The 16,492-nt window shown below is 39.3% G+C and overlaps 1 protein-coding gene across 44 annotated transcripts in view; it reads right to left on the bottom strand.

Moving 5' to 3' along the window:
* Nucleotides 1-16,492, bottom strand: part of NRXN3 (neurexin 3) — a 1,793,247-nt gene that overhangs the window by 142,352 nt on the left and 1,634,403 nt on the right. For 29 of the 44 annotated variants that reach the window (XM_089322450.1, XM_070065303.2, XM_089322455.1 and 26 more), the window contains 2 exons: nucleotides 15,943-16,032; nucleotides 10,103-10,410 (listed from right to left, as the gene is read on the bottom strand). In XM_089322450.1, coding sequence (XP_089178576.1) covers nucleotides 10,103-10,410; nucleotides 15,943-16,032 — 398 coding nt within the window. The remainder of the gene's footprint in view (nucleotides 1-10,102; nucleotides 10,411-15,942; nucleotides 16,033-16,492) is intronic. The other 15 variants (XM_089322454.1, XM_051825975.3, XM_070065316.2 and 12 more) reach the window with 1 other exon arrangement.

Below are 16,492 nucleotides of genomic sequence, written 5' to 3'. Positions count from 1 at the left end.
TGAATCATATATATTTATATATATCATATTTATACATAAGAAATCAAGAATTATTTTTATATTTTGATGAGGAAAGAGCACAGACTCAAGGGAGATAATTGCCATGTGAGAGGACTCATGGCTAATTCTCAAGAGAACAACAAATCAAACTTAGATGAAAAGCCAGTTTGGCCACTGAGAACTGGATTATAATGCCACTTACAATAAACATAGGGGCAGGCATTTAGCCTAGCAGTTTGAGCTGCTGGTTAAGGCACCTGCATCCCATATCTGAATGCCTGGGTCTGGTCCCTGGCTCTGGTCCCTGGCTCTGGTCCCTGACTCCAGCTTTCTGCTACTGCAGACCCTAGGAGACAGCAGTGGTCACTGATGTCATTGGTTTACTGTCACTCACGTGAGAGATACCTGCTCCCATCTTTTAGCCATTATGAGCCTTTAGGGAATGAACTAACGCTGATAGAAGCTCACTGTCTCATTCTCTGTATCTGTGTGTGTGTGTGTGTGTGTCTAATAAATACATATAAAAAAGGTATAAAGAATAGGCTTTCCCATTATTTTAAGCCCTTAACTTGTACTATTTTATCCTATCCTTGAATCTGATGTAGTAATTTTCACATTTTGGATAAAGAAACTAAACTCCAAAAAGTTATTTAATCAAAAATCTCACAGCAGGGCAATCATAGTCTGTGCAGAGCCATGGTATTAACTCATTATCTACCCATGAGCTATGCCTCCCAATGCCTGATTCAATATACTTTCCTTCATTCCAGTTGCTCCCTCATAGCTTTTTCTAACTTTAACATGAAGACTATTGGCCCTCTCTGCCTTTTCCCTTTGCAGATAAGTATTTGCTACAGTTATATTTAATGTAGTTTTGTTTGCTGCAACAAGCACTTTGGAGTAATGAACTCACCACTTGAGTGATGAACTGAAGTATCATTCCTGATCTCAAACTAATGGTTTCTAAGAGTATTCTCCATCTATGTCCTTCCAAAAGACCATGAAGAAAATAGGCAACTATGCAGACAGTTGAATCATGGAGTAATAACCATGAATGAATGGTGTTCACAAAATATGCTAAGCCATTGCAGAAAACAAGAGAATGGGCTTTGGCAAACAGGGGCTTAGAAATCAGTTTCAGCTTGTATGTATGCCAAGACCTGTAAAAGCAATCTTCATCACACAGGGAACTCCTACCAACCTAAACACACACACAGAACTAGGAAAAAGCACCTTAAGTTAATTTACCATTCATATCAATGAATAAAGGCCATGCAATGTAACATTATTATTTGACCATATTTGAAGAACATTTTAGGAATATTAAGAATTAAGTTATCTGGAAAAGGAATAAGAAAAAAGATCATAGAAGAAAAGTGGGTGATGTCACATATCCCAAAGTGTTAATTCTTCAACGGGTCATGGCTAAAATTAAGACTTGACAAATAAGTACAAGGCAAAGATAAATTAAGACCAGAAGCCAACAAGAACAACCTTGCTCAGCAGAGGCAAGGTGATGGCTTTGGGATTCTGCCTTCTTAGGACAACGAATCAAGAGCAGCAAGGCAAGTGAAAACCGTCTTCACTGGCGAGGCTCACCACGGAGTCTCTCTAGGCTGCCAGATTCAGCTAGTGAATACTCTAAATTCACTGCATGAACAGGTCCTGGTGAATTTTTGACTACCCCTATCTTTTCATCAATATTGACTCAGCGGTATTCTGTACATAGCACCTGAACAAGCACTGCAATTACTATAGTAACTAATACAGAGACCTTGGCCGTCTAGAATGACAATCAGTAAATAGGGGCAGTAAACAAGTAAGCATGTGATACAGTATCAGGTAGTGAAAACAACTGTCAGAAGCAAACAGGAGATGGGAACGGCTAGTGCTGTCTTGCAGAGGGTGGTCAAGGAGTTCTTCGGTAGGTGCTATGTGATCAGAGAGCTGGATGTCATGACAGAGGGGGCTAAATGATATCTGGGAATGTTTTGTTTCTGGTCAAGGCAACTGCAGGTGAGAATGCACAGGCATGTCATGCTTGGTGCATTTTAAGCAGGCCTGGGATTCGAGAATGTGGAACTCATTTAAGGTACACAATTCAAAGGAATGTCCCCAAACCCACTTTTAAGTTCATAATGCTTATTACAATAGTTTAAATAGTTAAACATTTTTAGATTTTAAGAATTTAGCATTAAAATTAAAATGCTGCCACGTGCAGGTAGCCAAGATCTGACCATACTTCCCTCCCTGATGTTCAGATGCCTGAAAATAATACTCACGCTTTGTCAGCAGTTCTCTGGGAAATCCCGTTCTATGACTATCGCAAGCTAATTAGAAGGACCTCTCCAGAGCTTCTCCTGCAAACTTGCAGGCTTACAGCTGGTCTGATGACATCAGGACCTCTCAGAGGACCCTTTACAAGCCAGTACATGGCTTTGGGGAGAATCCAATCTACTAAAATTGAGATATTCAAAAGGGGATAAAAGACAACTGCAATTTCTTCACTGGCCTATTTGGTATCATTGACACGTATGTCTTTTGGAGGGAAGACATCCCATTCAGGTCCCTTTTCTTTTTTGTTCCATTAGAAGAACATAATTCCACAGAGAAAATGTCACCAGAGAGTCGTAGCAGACAACGAGTAAATTAGAGTCCAATTTCCTCTCCCCAAAATTATTCTGAGAGGAGAAAAGAAAGCACCTGTGTGAGGCAAAAGAGAAGATGCAAGATATTTCTTGGCTGGCAGCTGCAGTCTAATTAGACTGACAAATCTTCATCACCTTTCCCAGTTATGAGGGTTGGCAGGAAAGGAACGAGCCCTGGAGCCACACATTATGTAAGGCTGTTAATCAATATTAGTTGAGCCCGGATCCTAAAAATAAACTTTCCCCAGAGGCTCTGTTGTCTAGTGGTAAAAGCAAGGGAGTGAAAATGTGTGGATTCCTTGTCTCACTTCCATCAGGCTGGCGACAGCAGGGAGAAGATGGAGGGGCCCAGAGGGGATAATTCCTTGGGACAGCCTAACTGCTGTTAATAGAGCATGATCTACCTCCCAGAATGGCACGGTATTGGGTTTAGGTTCTCTCTCTCTTGTAACCCCATCCAAGACAGTTATATTATCTAAAGAACCTTGGGGAAATATGGTTTTCCAGACTTGTCCTCTGAATTCCATTGGTAACAACATGCTATAAATTTGCATGCCATGTATTTCCTTGACTTGTATGAAATAGCTGTAATTTGACTCTGTCACCTACAAGACGGCCATTTCATACCCCCCAACCTAACAGAATAATCTATGGGTGAAAGCTGTCGCTCCGCAAGTCAATTCCCATTCCAGAGTATCAAAGACTCTCCCTGAGATGCCTCTTTTAATTGATGAGTTCAAGGCTCTGATTCAGTTGGGACTCTCAGAAGAGATCCTGGATCATTGTAGATTTGTGCAGGGATAGACCACAGTACTGTTCTTGTGATTATTCAACTGTATGCAAAGGCTACACTCCATGAAGAACTGTGAGTTCTGAGACATCATTGAAGGGTCAAGTAGTTACCTACTGCCAACAGTTTTAGTGACCACTTACAGGGTGCTTTCCACACATGACCTTACTTACATACTTGTAACAAGCCTGTGACAAAGGTATGATTAGGCTCCTTTTACAGATAATGAAACTCAGATAAGGAGGCTCAGAGATATACAGCTAAGTTTTCAAAGGAACCTGGATTACAACAGAATTTCTTATGTTTCAAGGCACATAAACATACTGGATCTCTACCCACAACAGAGAGCTCCTGAGTTTTTGCTTTGTTTTATTTTGCAATCATCGGTACCAAGGCCCAAGTATGCTCCTTACTGTTCCCAGCCTAAAACTCAAAGGCTGCAAGGATGACTTTCTTTCTATATAAGTGCTGTTATAAAGCCTGAAAATTGTTGCTTCCTTCCGGAATTTTTGAAAATGGTTTACATCTGACTGCCAAGTTTGTGAAGCTTGTGATAAGAATGAAATTTCTCAAACCTCTTAAGTCTTTCATCTCTACTGTTTATTAAGAGTTCCAATCTAGGTTGAGCATTGTGATTTTCTGGCAATTTTCTTGTGCCAAGAAATACGGGCCAATGTCAAGGTGACTTTGCCAAAGCCCAGCACAGAAAAAGTGGGTCATGGTAAGTATCCTGCTAATAGCTTATAAACAATTCCAAATGGTGATTTGCACAGAACATACAGAGTTCTTTCTTTGCTGATAACAACATAGGTTGGAGGCCTAAGCTAGGAGAATGCACATTGTTCTTGGAACTATTTTCCTCTTGGCCGATTCCTCTCTTGTGGGAACATTTTGGTAGTAGTGTCTGAAACTTAGTGGTAAGATTTACGTTTCTCAGTTTTTTCTTCTATCCTGAGTGAGGCAAGGAATTTGAGTGCAGGCTGAGCTGAACCGTTACATTTTAGGAGCTGAGCTACCATGTCAGTGTCATGACATTTATCCACCAATAAACACTGGAGTCAGCAGAAGAGGAAGTGCCTGTGCATCTGCTGGAGCATCCCTAGGAGGTAGATCCAGCAAGAACACACTCCCTTTCACCATTCTTGGTCTTCTCCCATTTGTGGGAGCTTTGGTCAATGATCGCAGAATCAGGATTCCTGCTCTCTCATCAATTATACATATACACTCTGTATTCTAGTTGGGCTCGACTTTTCTTGCCATGAAATTATCATCTCTGAGTTTTTACAACTTAGCTTCTGACATTCAGCCAACAGGAAACTTGTTCTTTTCACAAGCTTCCCAACTATACTCATTCTTCAAAGCCCAGTATTATATTCATCCAAAGCATGAAATACAATGAAGCTACACCTTGCCCTTAATACACACAGCCATTCTTAATTCTCTATCTCATATTGACAGTATTGTCAAACCATCTTGCACTCTTTTTAGAATTTAAGCTCTATGGGAGCAAGGAACCTGGGTTCCTTTCCTTCTAGGTAACTCCCAAAATACATATGGATAGACGAGTTTCATAGCAGCATGTTTTCCAAGGCCTATAGAACTCAAGTTGGTTTAAACATGCACGATCAAACTCAAGATGGATAATGAGGTCTCAGAGAAGTCTACTGCTGAGGTCACAGACATTTTTGATTTACCATGACAAATTTCAGCTTCTAAATTCTACCATGGCCCTGCTTCAAATCCCTGTTCCCTCAAAACTTCCTAGCCCCATCCACTCTGAACTAAAACTACTACTGTCAATGGAAGCAGCCTCATTTTCTGAGATAGACCCTTGCTTAAGACACTAAGTATTTGTGATGTGATAAAATAAGGGTTAAAATCTAGAAAATTCCCCTCTATCCAGTGTATTTGTTTTAAGTCTTTTACTTACACTTACTGTGTTATCTTTCTAACAATTATGTATGATAGGCAGCTGTCATACCCTTCACCCCCCCCCCTCCTTTTTTTTTCCAACATGGCAGACTTAAGTTACTTGCAAATACTTAAATTTCCTCCTAATGAGACACAACGTTTATGTTTCCTCCCCTGATTGGGAAAGTTCTTTGACTTCTCAGACCAATAGATTTTGGTAGAAGTGATATTGTATGTCTCCGGGCCCACAGAAAACTAGCACTCTTGCACTTTCTGTTCCTTGAAATATTCTCCGGGAGCCTGGAGCCTCAGCGAAAGCAGCCCAACTACTCTGCTGGAGAGATCACATGGAGAGGAAGAAAGGACCAAGTGAGTAAGTCATTCCAGTTAATTCACCAAGCAACAGGGTGTGTGTGTGAAGCCAGATCCTTCTGACTAAAGTAGCCACTTGACAGGCAGAGTTAGAGCGAGAGAGTGTGAGAGAGCAAGAGAGCGAGAAAGGTCTTCCTTTTTCCGTTGGTTCACCCCTCAAGTAGCCACTACGCCACTATGGCTGGCGCGTTGCGGCTGGCGCGCAGTGCCGATCCAAAGCCAGGAGTCAGGTGGTTCCTCCTGGTCTCCCATGTGGGTGCAGGACCCAAGGACCTGGGCCATCTTCCACTGCACTCCCAGGCCACAGCAGAGAGCTGGCCTGGAAGAGGAGCAAACGGGACAGAATCTGGCACCCCAAGTGGGACTAGAACCTGGAGTGCCAGCGCCGCAGGTTGAGGATTAGCCTAGTGAGCCACGGCGCCAGCCCTAAAGTAGCCACTTTTTAAGCTGATACAATTTCATGGTGGCAGAGGAATTGCCTCACTAAACCTGGGCAAATGTCTGACTCACAGCATTTTAAATTCTAGTGACATAGTTGTTATCATTTATCTCCAACTTATGGGAAAGTTTATTTCATATCAGTGGTTATCAGGAACCTACATGACTTGTCCAGAGTTACTTAGGTATTACAAGTATTAACTAGACTTCAAACAAAGGAAGTATAGATCCAAGTACGTAAGTTAAATCACTCTGTTATACTCTATCACCAGAAAAAATAACCACAGCACCTGGATCATCCTGAGGGAAAGCCTTCCCCAAGCTATGCCACTTCCTGTTAAGTGACTGCAAGGTAAGTAATAAAATTTCTTATTTTTTTATTCATCCATCCAATAAATGTTTATTGAACACAAACTAAGTGCCAGACCTTTATCTGGGAATTGTCTCTCACCCACCTGTTTTCTCAGCCCACATCTTAACATTTTTTGTTGTTCAGGGGATGGGGCATCCTTCTTAATACAGGATCAAGACCTGTAGCTTGGGCACTGTGCTTCTGAGTAATTTAATATAGTGCATGTCATTCACAAGGAGTTCTACAATCCTATCTGTAGGAAACTGCAATAACAGAAAGATCAAAGCATCAATTACTTCTAGGAGACTAGGGCACTGGAGAACTACTCAAAATCTATTTGTGCACATTCACATACAGTTAAAAGCAGCCGTGAAAGCACTTCAGCTCTCCTTTGATCTGAAATCAACATCCGCCAAGGTCCATCGGAAATTAACTCCTCAAATGATGCCTTCCTAGATTATGCCTTAAGAATGAACCAGTAGATTTTTGAATGACCATCCTTCTTAGACATTTGAACCCATGTGTTTTCTTTCTCCTAGAAGAGTCTTGCTTTAGGCCAACTGTGGTTTAACAATGTTATCAAATAAATGGAAGACAGAAGAGAGTATCATTTGGAAAATGCCTTAAGTATGATATCACAGTTAAGCCTCAGCCCACAGCGTTGGCATCCCATATGGGTGCTGGTTCGAGTCCCCGATGTTCCACTTCCAATCCCGCTCCCTGCTAACGTACCTGGAAAAGCAACAGAGCATGGCCCAAGTGATTGGGGCCCTGCATTCACATGGGGAGACCCAGAGGAATCTCCTGGCTCCTGGCCTTGATGTGGCCCAGCCCTGAATGTTTTGGCCATTTGGGGAGTGAGCCAGCAGATGGAAAGTATCTCTCTCTTTCTCTATTTTTCAAACAAATAAATCCTCAAGAAAAAAAGAAAGAAATTCAATCTCTCCTATTTTTTCCTGACCTTTCTGAAGTATCTCCTTCAGATCAGAGTGTTAACAAGCCATTGCCATCCAAGAATGTCAGCTAGATTTCACAGATTGATTAATGCTTTTAAGACTGCCCCTTTTTCACATGAAGTCACCAGGTCTGGGAATTATTCTAAACCTTGGTTAGAATACAAGGAGGTGGTGGGTCACCAGACCTAACATAGGTTTAACATTGTCCTCCAATGTACTTGAAACCAGAGTAAGCTGAGAAATGAGATTTTACCAAGTTCAGGACAGAGTTCTGACAGCCAGCTGGAAAGATAAGAAACAAAAAGTCCCCAAACTGGTACTTGGAACACCTGCCTCCCATATCAGAGTGCCTGTATTTAGTCCTGGATCCACTCCCGATTCCCCCTTCCTGCTGGTGTGCACTCTGGCAGGCAGCCAGTGATGGCTCAAGCAGTTCAGTCCCTGCCATCCTTGTGGGAGACCAGGACAGAGGTCGCAGTGCCTGGGTTTGGCCTGGCCCAGCCCTGGCTCTTCTGGCATTTGGGAAGTGAATGAGAGGATGGAAGACACCTGTTTGTCTTTCTTTCTTCATTTCTCTTTCAAATAAAACAAGTTCAAAGCCATTAGAGTAAGAAATTGCTTCTAGTTAGTTTTCACACAGAATGCAGTACATTTTTTAGTCTTTCATCTTCATTTGATCAATTCTGCTAACTGGTGGCTTTCCATCAAGAGTATGTGTTTATACCCCCTTTAACAAAAGAGTGTCCACAGATTTCTATGTCATTTGTATAGCCTCAGTAGATAGAAGAGGAAATGCATAGAAGTATAACCTAATTATTAATGGACTCCAAGCAAAGGCAACACAGATCAGAGGGAGATTGTTGCAGAGGGCATTCCTGGATAGCTACCACCTCTAGAATGACTCTGACATTCAGAGTCAAATAGCTAGCAAGACTTCTGCAACTTGAAATGAACTCTTTGGAAGTTCTCTTAATTCATAGAAAGAATTTAGGAACTCACCAATTTGCTTCCATGTATGTATCTGCTGCAGTAGGCAAAGCCACAACCAGACAACTACCATGGTTTAGTCCCCAAATCCCTGTGCACCATTAAATGCTCCATCCGTTACTGAAAATTTGGCCTTCAAAGGGACTACAGAATCAGCCATTCTGATGAAAAAAGAAGCCATTTGCTCCTCTGCTTCCCACAGAGTTAGCAGAATATATTCTGACAGAAACAAAACAAGTCTGCCAAGACCTGTGCAAACAGAACTATCCTTTCACCAACAATCAACAGATCTGTTCCTGAGCTACAGAGAGTCATAATAGAAATATATATTGCCTTTTATCTTCTTTTCAGTGAGTAGAGTGAGGTGTCAGGAGTTATTGCTTGAATACCAGTAGAGAAGAGCTATTTTTTTCCCCTTTTGAACATGTGCATAGGAATGCATGGAACAGCACAAGCAATTCTAAAACTGCTATGCCAGTCAGGTTCTTAGTTTTGAAAACACATAAAATTGAGCTAATAACATCATTAGCACATATAGTTTCAAAATGTTCTATGAAGTCATATAGGGAACTGTCTGCATATTTCTGATGAAAGAAGAGAAAAAAAAAGACAACACATTTGCCTCCACCTAGCTCAAATAAACTTAATTCAGAAAGATGGGAACACATAGATGGTTTAATTGATTATTGACTTTAAGTTTGCAATGTCCATTGGAGACAATGCAACAACACAATGATGATATTAAAAGATTCAATTATGGATAATACCTTAAAACTTAGAAGCAGAAGTACAAGTACTGATCTACAGAATTTTCCACAAGCAGTAACTAGGCTAGGGGTAATTTCCCCACAAGCAATTGGAATGTCTTATTTTATGCCAGAGCATTTAAGTCTAATAACTCGATTAACCTCTTACCCCCTACTAACTAGATTTATGAAATGCCAAGGGAGTCAGCAAAGTATTAAGCCTTAGCTTGGATATAATTACTTTCAAGTGGAGAAACAGCAACCTTACCACGAAACTAAGGACTTCCTGCCTAGCTAAATTCAAACCTTCGAATTTTCTAATGTAATTAGTATCTTGGTCAAATATAAAGGAAACAAAATGGGCCAAAAAATGACAAGTGATTAATCAAGACTTAATAGTAAACACAAAGACTGCATTTTAAAAGGATTAGTCGGACCTCTAGCTTCAATTGCCCTTGAATTAATGGTATCCAGGGGCTTCAATAATGAACAAAATTCATGTTCTAGCAAAGCCATCTGCAGGATGTGAATAGAATTGAAGCAGAATATAACCTTGTTTGTATCAAATTCGCCTTTCCACCCTTTTCCCTTTCTGCTCTTTGAAAAGATACTCAAACAAGAAGAGGGAGTATTTCATGGTGAAAATGTAGCCCATTGCTCATTCTGAGTAACAGCGTTCTCATTTCAGTGATGAATACCACAGGAGTAACACCTCACGGATGTTGCAAGACTTTGCCAACTTCTTCAGCAATGACTTAATCTTTCTGTACCTCTGGGTCTTATTACTACGAGCATCCTACAAACCAATGATTCAAACTCTTGAACCACATACATCACTGGCTGCAACATCAATGTTTCAAAGACAAAGATGAAGAAGCAGCTATACTCAGCAAAGGGCTTACCTGAATGCTGGCCGTGGAGCGATTCTTGCGGGTTGTAGTAGTAGCCATTGTAGTGGTGGTTTCCATGACAGTGGTAGACATTTCTGGTGGCATGGAGGTTGTCTGTGTTGTTCCCAAGATTGATGGGACTTCTCCTACCAGCCGGACACTTCCATTGATTTTAATATTGGGGTTGTTCTCTGCCGCCATGTTCAGTACTTTCAAACCATCATAATAGAGCCCAGAGAGTTGGCCTTGGAAGAGTCGTCCTTTGTCCTTTCCACCAATGGCTATTTGCGCCTGGGTGTTGAAGATGGTTAACTGCCGGCCTAGTGGGTTGGGTGGAGGAAATAATATTATTTCCCATACATTTTCCCTCTTAGCCTTACCTGGTCTGAATGAACCAGGCTTCGTAACAGGCTCCCTTGAGCAACTGAGGAGAGAAAAACGCATAACAAAACTTCTTTCTATACAGCCATTGGCAAGTAACATTTCAAAATGGTTATCTCTTCCACTGCCTAGCTGAAAATCATAGATAAGGTGAATAAAGTCTCTTATTTCTTTATTCAGTGATTGAAGAAATCTGGTTTAATATTCAAAGATTTGCAGTCTTGTTGGGTAAATAATTATGAGTGACAAAGAAACACCCAAATAGGGTGATCAATAGAATAAGTCATACATTACTATTACATTGATTTTTTTAAGCTACAAGTTAACATAATGATGACTAAAAATAATTATATAAAGCAAACAAAAACACAGTGAGGTGACTCATAGCACTGAATTTTTAAAAAAAGGTCTAATAATTTTATTAAATTAGCTAAAATGAAATCTAGTTTATAGACTTGGATTCACTGCACAGCTATGAAAATGAACATTCTAGTGAATAGACACACCATTTCCTGTAAATCTTCATAGTACCTGACACTGTGTATATATTACTGTTTAATATCATTACAGATACAGTACTGTATTAATTTCAAAAGGGGGATGGATTATGACCACACAACTAAAATGTAACTAAATCATTCCTTAAGATAAGAAAATAAGTAGGCATTGATAATGCCTGGGAGAGAGAGGAAGATGGCATTCAGAATCAATGGATAGTAGAGAGATATATGAGTGTGCTGAAAAATGTCAGATCATCTTACTTGGAGTTCTCAATTGGAAAATATTAATACATGAAGCTATCAGAATGAAATCATGGCATAATAGAGTTCAGAACAGTGAAACTCAGTTAATTGTACTCTCAACTCTTTCCACTTATGAAGGTCTTTCTCAATCACTAAATTTTTCCAAGAAAAATCCTAAACAACTTTTAAAAACTTATTATAATTTATCAATAGCAATATACTAAGGCATTCTTTAGTGTTATTTCTCCTGGTTACTGCCTTATGCTTTTCCATAGGGAAAAAAAAGATTAATGGAATATATAGTTTCTGAATTTTTTTCTACTTCAATGATCAAACATTGTACTTATTCATCTAACCACCTGAATTATGTTAGCTATAAATAACTTGATAATTTCCTTTATTCTCATCTGCTTAATAAAAAAGTACATCTCTAACAGACTGCAGTTTTTGCTCTATAATCTCAAATACATATAGAAGTGTTTTGTGAAGTTTGGCCTTTAGGAGGTCAAACCCCTACTACTACTACTTGCTACTTGGTTGTCTTTTTGGACAGGCAGAGTGGACAGTGAGAGACAGACAGAAAGAAAGGTCTTCCTTTACCTTTGGTTCACCCTCCAATGGTCACTGCAGCCGGCATACCGCGCCGATCCGAAGCCAGGAGCCAGGTGCTTCTCCTGGTCTCCCATGCGAGTACAGGGCCCAATGACTAGGGCCATCCTCCACTGTACTCCCGGGCCACAGCAGAGAGCTGGACTGGAAGAGGGGCAACCAGGACAGAATCCGGCGCCCCGACCAGGACTAGAACCCGGGGTGCCGGTGCCACAGGTGGAAGATTAGCCTATTGAGCCGTGGTGCCGGCCTATTACTTGGTCTTCAAGGATTCACAAGGTTTATCTATCCCAGAATTCCTGTATGTAATGTGAAATGTCTTCTCAGTATGTAACGGGAGCAATGGAAGAAGCAGGGAAAGAGAAATTCATCTGCTAGAGTGGACTCCAGAAACACATCAACTCTTCTCATTGGGCAACATTTTTAGGTCTAGTTAAACAATAATGATTTGAACATCATAACCCTGTGGAGACTTCAAACACCATGTTGGTCATCGGTGAAAAAATTTTGTTATAGTGAAATGATCTGTATTTCATAAAAATCTCTTAAGTAAAAAAATGGGACCTACCGGTCTTAAGGATAACAGAATTGTCTGGATACAAATCGAATGAGCAAAAGAGATCCAGGAGATTGCCATTATTTGCCCACCAATTCCTACAATGACCTGTGCACATGAATCATTGCCTATCATTTGGTTTCTGTGCTTTTTCACAATACACAAGAAGTTCACATCTCTTTAGTGTTTATTTTTGATGACAGCATTTTCTGGAATCCTCAGCTATAAACCAGTGAAATTTTATATTCAAAGGGGAGAATATATATTCCTGGAACCTCCCATTTGCATTTTTTAGAGCTTTACATGATAAATTAGAATAAACTGCATAAAGGAATTACCTAGATGAACTCCATATCTTACACTAGATAGCCTCAATGCCAAGGTACCACTTTCATGCAAAAAGTGCTGGCTGGCAAATCTTAATATTTATCCAGTTCTTCATTTATAGATGCTCCAGCACTGGTGGTCAGTTAGGGGTTGCTTAACCTGATCAGTTAACTGTTGTATTAATCTTCATTATAGATATGTTTTATAGTCTAATATTCTTCAAGGTAATTCATGATAACCTCTATAATGTCTCTCATCCTATTTTTCTGTCAGTAGTGTTGATTCATAAAAATTAAAAAGAATTGAAATGCATAGCTAAATGAACTGGCTACAGATAATGGATCACTTTCATTCCATCTACCATAATTCACTCCATAAAATGGTCTTTGCTTGTTCAAGACTAACACAATGCATCTACAAAGGCAAGATGTGTTTCCTGGGCTATATGAGGGGTTATCAGAAAATTCATGGAAAATATGGATTACAAAAAAATAGATTAAGATTTCTTTGTACTTAAATGTTCCATTTAATTCAATTTTGTATGAACTTTCTCAAGTATCCAGTTAGATTTAAGCCATTATCCCTCTCCTAGTCATCACTGCTTTCCCAGAGATAAAATTAATCATTTATTGGAAACAAGACACTGTTGGGATGGGAATGGGAAGGGGTTTGTCTTTGTTTCAACTTTGTTTGTTTGTAGTCCCTTTCTAGCTAAATATACATTTGTTCTGTTTCACAAACCTCTCAGCTCTATCTTGGGTTAGTTGCGCATCAGCAAAGTCAGCATTTACTCTAAGTGCAGTGGAACACTCAGGCTTCTGTCATCTTGTTCTTGAGCTGACGGATCCGTCTTGCCCGGAAAGGCCTTAGTGCCCAAGTGTGACATAGACAACACTACCCAGTTCCTCTGAAAGATGTCAAGGACTGACTGGAGAAAAGGAATCCCTTTTTATCATTTGCCCACAATCTCTCAAAATCAATACATATCTCATTATTGTCACTTCTTATGGCCAATCTTATTTGACAAGTTTTCATCATACCTATATCTGTATCTATACACATACAACCTAAGAGTTGTTCTACCATCAATACAAAATGTGGTGATCACAGTAGTGTGGGATTTTTAGCAGGTTACTTTTGATTTTTGTTTTAGGTACCCACCTTCTTGGAAGTGATTAATTGCTACCTCATTTGTACATCAAGCTCACATACTGCTTAAATTAAATCTCTGCAAATCTCCAGTCAGCACTGCACAAAAACTAATTAATTAAATCTCAGGTCATCCTGAGGGAATTGGCGATTGTATTTCTTCTCTCCTCAGAAGGGAAATCTGAGATATAAAGAGGTTAACTGGATTGTTTAAGGTCAGAAATTTTCAGTCAATGGTAGATAGAACCAAAAAGACGACTTGGGAATGCTGTGACTCAGCACTCTTCCCCAGTGACAAAAATAACTACAAGGAGGCATTTTTACTTTCTAAGGCATCTAATTGTTGTCTATCTTAACTCTTTGTGCTCACTGTTTTGCAAGGTCTTTTAGTATCTAATTTCTATTTCCATTAAAGAGAAAGTTAGCTAGGCAGAGGAAGAGGTAAAGCAATAGAATAAAGTGATGTTACTCGCCCAGATTACAAAAAAAAAGTCTATGCAATGGAAATCATAGTTTACAAGTCATTATTTTCAACATTCCATTCATGTATAAACATACAGTGCGTCAAGAAACTAGAATGCCTCCCTTTCACCCACCTCAACCACCCCAACCCCTGTCCAACCCAGCAACCTGTGTATTTGAAAGCATCCTTCCACTGGAAAGGAATGACAATGAGGCTATCATAAGGAAAACTAAAACCTACTCATAACTCTATAATGGTTTATACAAATGAAAATGCCTGGCATGCTATTAAGCTTATACTTCAAAAGGCAATGGAAAAAAAATAAATATTAACATAAAATTGAAAGAAACAAACAAAAGTTCTCTCAGGCATATGAGACTCAGACATGCATCTACTTTTCTTTTCCTTTTTAAAAGTGAGGCAATCATTGTCTTTAATGTTAAAGGGACTTTATGCATTGGTGATTTACTATACAAAATTATTTGCTTTTTAGAGTTATTGTTAATTTATTTTTAATTAGACCACTTAAGTTGAAAACAGGGCATACAGTTAAGACTTGGTGATAATTTTCCATGTTTCAGGATCCGAAAGTCTTCACTCCAAATAGTAGGAGTACATTGTTTTTAAGTTATATGTAATATAGCCAACTGCTCCTATATACCTTAACCAGCTACCTACGAATGCTAAGAGCTTACTTAAGGTCTTGAGACAGAAGTAGCTCACAGTAGCTCAAGAAAGAACACATTAAGTAGTTTCTTAGACAGTGTTCTCCAATGCAAAATAGTCTATCTGCACAAATCGAAGCCACACAGAAAACTCAGTCATAACTGCTGCCCTCTTTTGTTGACAGAGTGGCTGTTTGCTCCAGCAAATCAGAAACTGCTGGTTTGCTTTTCATGAGCCTTTCTCTTTCCAGCTAATTGTCTTAACCACTCACACTTTTGTTGCATAATATATCAAACATACAACCTAAGTGTGAGTTTCTTTTGTCTTGTTTTAGCTTAGGTTGACCACCAGAAGACAACTAGTATCTTATAAGATACTTTTGCCTCCGTAGGTTTGAATTTAAAGGCAAAATTCATTTTTCTCATTCTTTTCTGTTACAAAACAAATGTTAAAAAATATACTGCTCCCTTTATAACATTTGTTTTAAGCCGTTTAAATTACAAAAGTCAATCTATGAATTTTTTTTTTTTGTTAGCCATATTCAGACAGTAAAGCCAAAACAGCCTCAAAAGATGTAAGTTTTAAAAGTAATTTTTGGAATTTCCTTAGAAAGCTTTGGACTAAGAGGTAATTTAAAACAAATTAACAATTAAAGTCATGCAGTGGTTAAATTGCCATAATACATTTCTCTTTTTAGAGGTCCCTGGAATTTCTTGTTTGAAGTTGTCACATTGAGAGCAAGCTAGATGTTAGTCCCTTTAACTGTATTTTAATGGCAATGTATTATAGCATGATTTATCAACATATGGCAAGTGGAAGCTGACACAAATTATAATGAAAATTAAAACAGTCATTTATGCAGCAGGCGATTATCATTTAAGGAACATTTATTTGCAGGCTTTAAAAATGAGGGTTTAGAATCAAATGATTTTAAAATGAAAGTTTTAATGACGGTTACCTTTTTCTTGCAGCCACTCCTCTACTGGCCGGTTATATTTGAAGGGGATTTTCTGTTTTACCATTTGGAAGCGTTCATTATCAGTGTTGCCTTTAAAGTTTAAAAAACAGCTTAAAGAACAATCTGAAAAGTCAATATGTCATTCAAAAACATCCTAGGTTTTGGTTTGTTTTATGAAGATTTTAGAGCTAGATATCAATTTATCTTTAGTAGAGGTGGAGTCGAAGGCACTCGAGTCTGAACCGAGTGGTTCCTAGACAGGTTGATCCGAGCTATGCAGTGCTCCATCATGCTTCGGCAAGGCAGGATGGAATGGGAATCAGAAAGAGGTGTGACCATTTATAGGTTTGGTGTCACTGTCCATCTTATTCCAATTACTCCTTAATTGGGCCAGTTGAGACACAAATGTTCTCCTTGACCTAAGAGTAAGTTACCTGCCAGAATAGCTTCACATGGGCTAGGAACCCCTGAGCTCCTCATTTATGCATGCTCCACTATTACTCTACTGTGTCTTCGTCAGTCTAATTGGGGCATAGCCTTCCTTATTTTC

This window comes from Oryctolagus cuniculus, chromosome 20 (assembly GCF_051225735.1).
Source record: "Oryctolagus cuniculus isolate XC-2025 breed Fujian yellow rabbit chromosome 20, ASM5122573v1, whole genome shotgun sequence".
Classification (NCBI taxonomy): domain Eukaryota; kingdom Metazoa; phylum Chordata; class Mammalia; order Lagomorpha; family Leporidae; genus Oryctolagus; species Oryctolagus cuniculus.
This window is presented reverse-complemented; position numbering and strand designations above follow the sequence as displayed.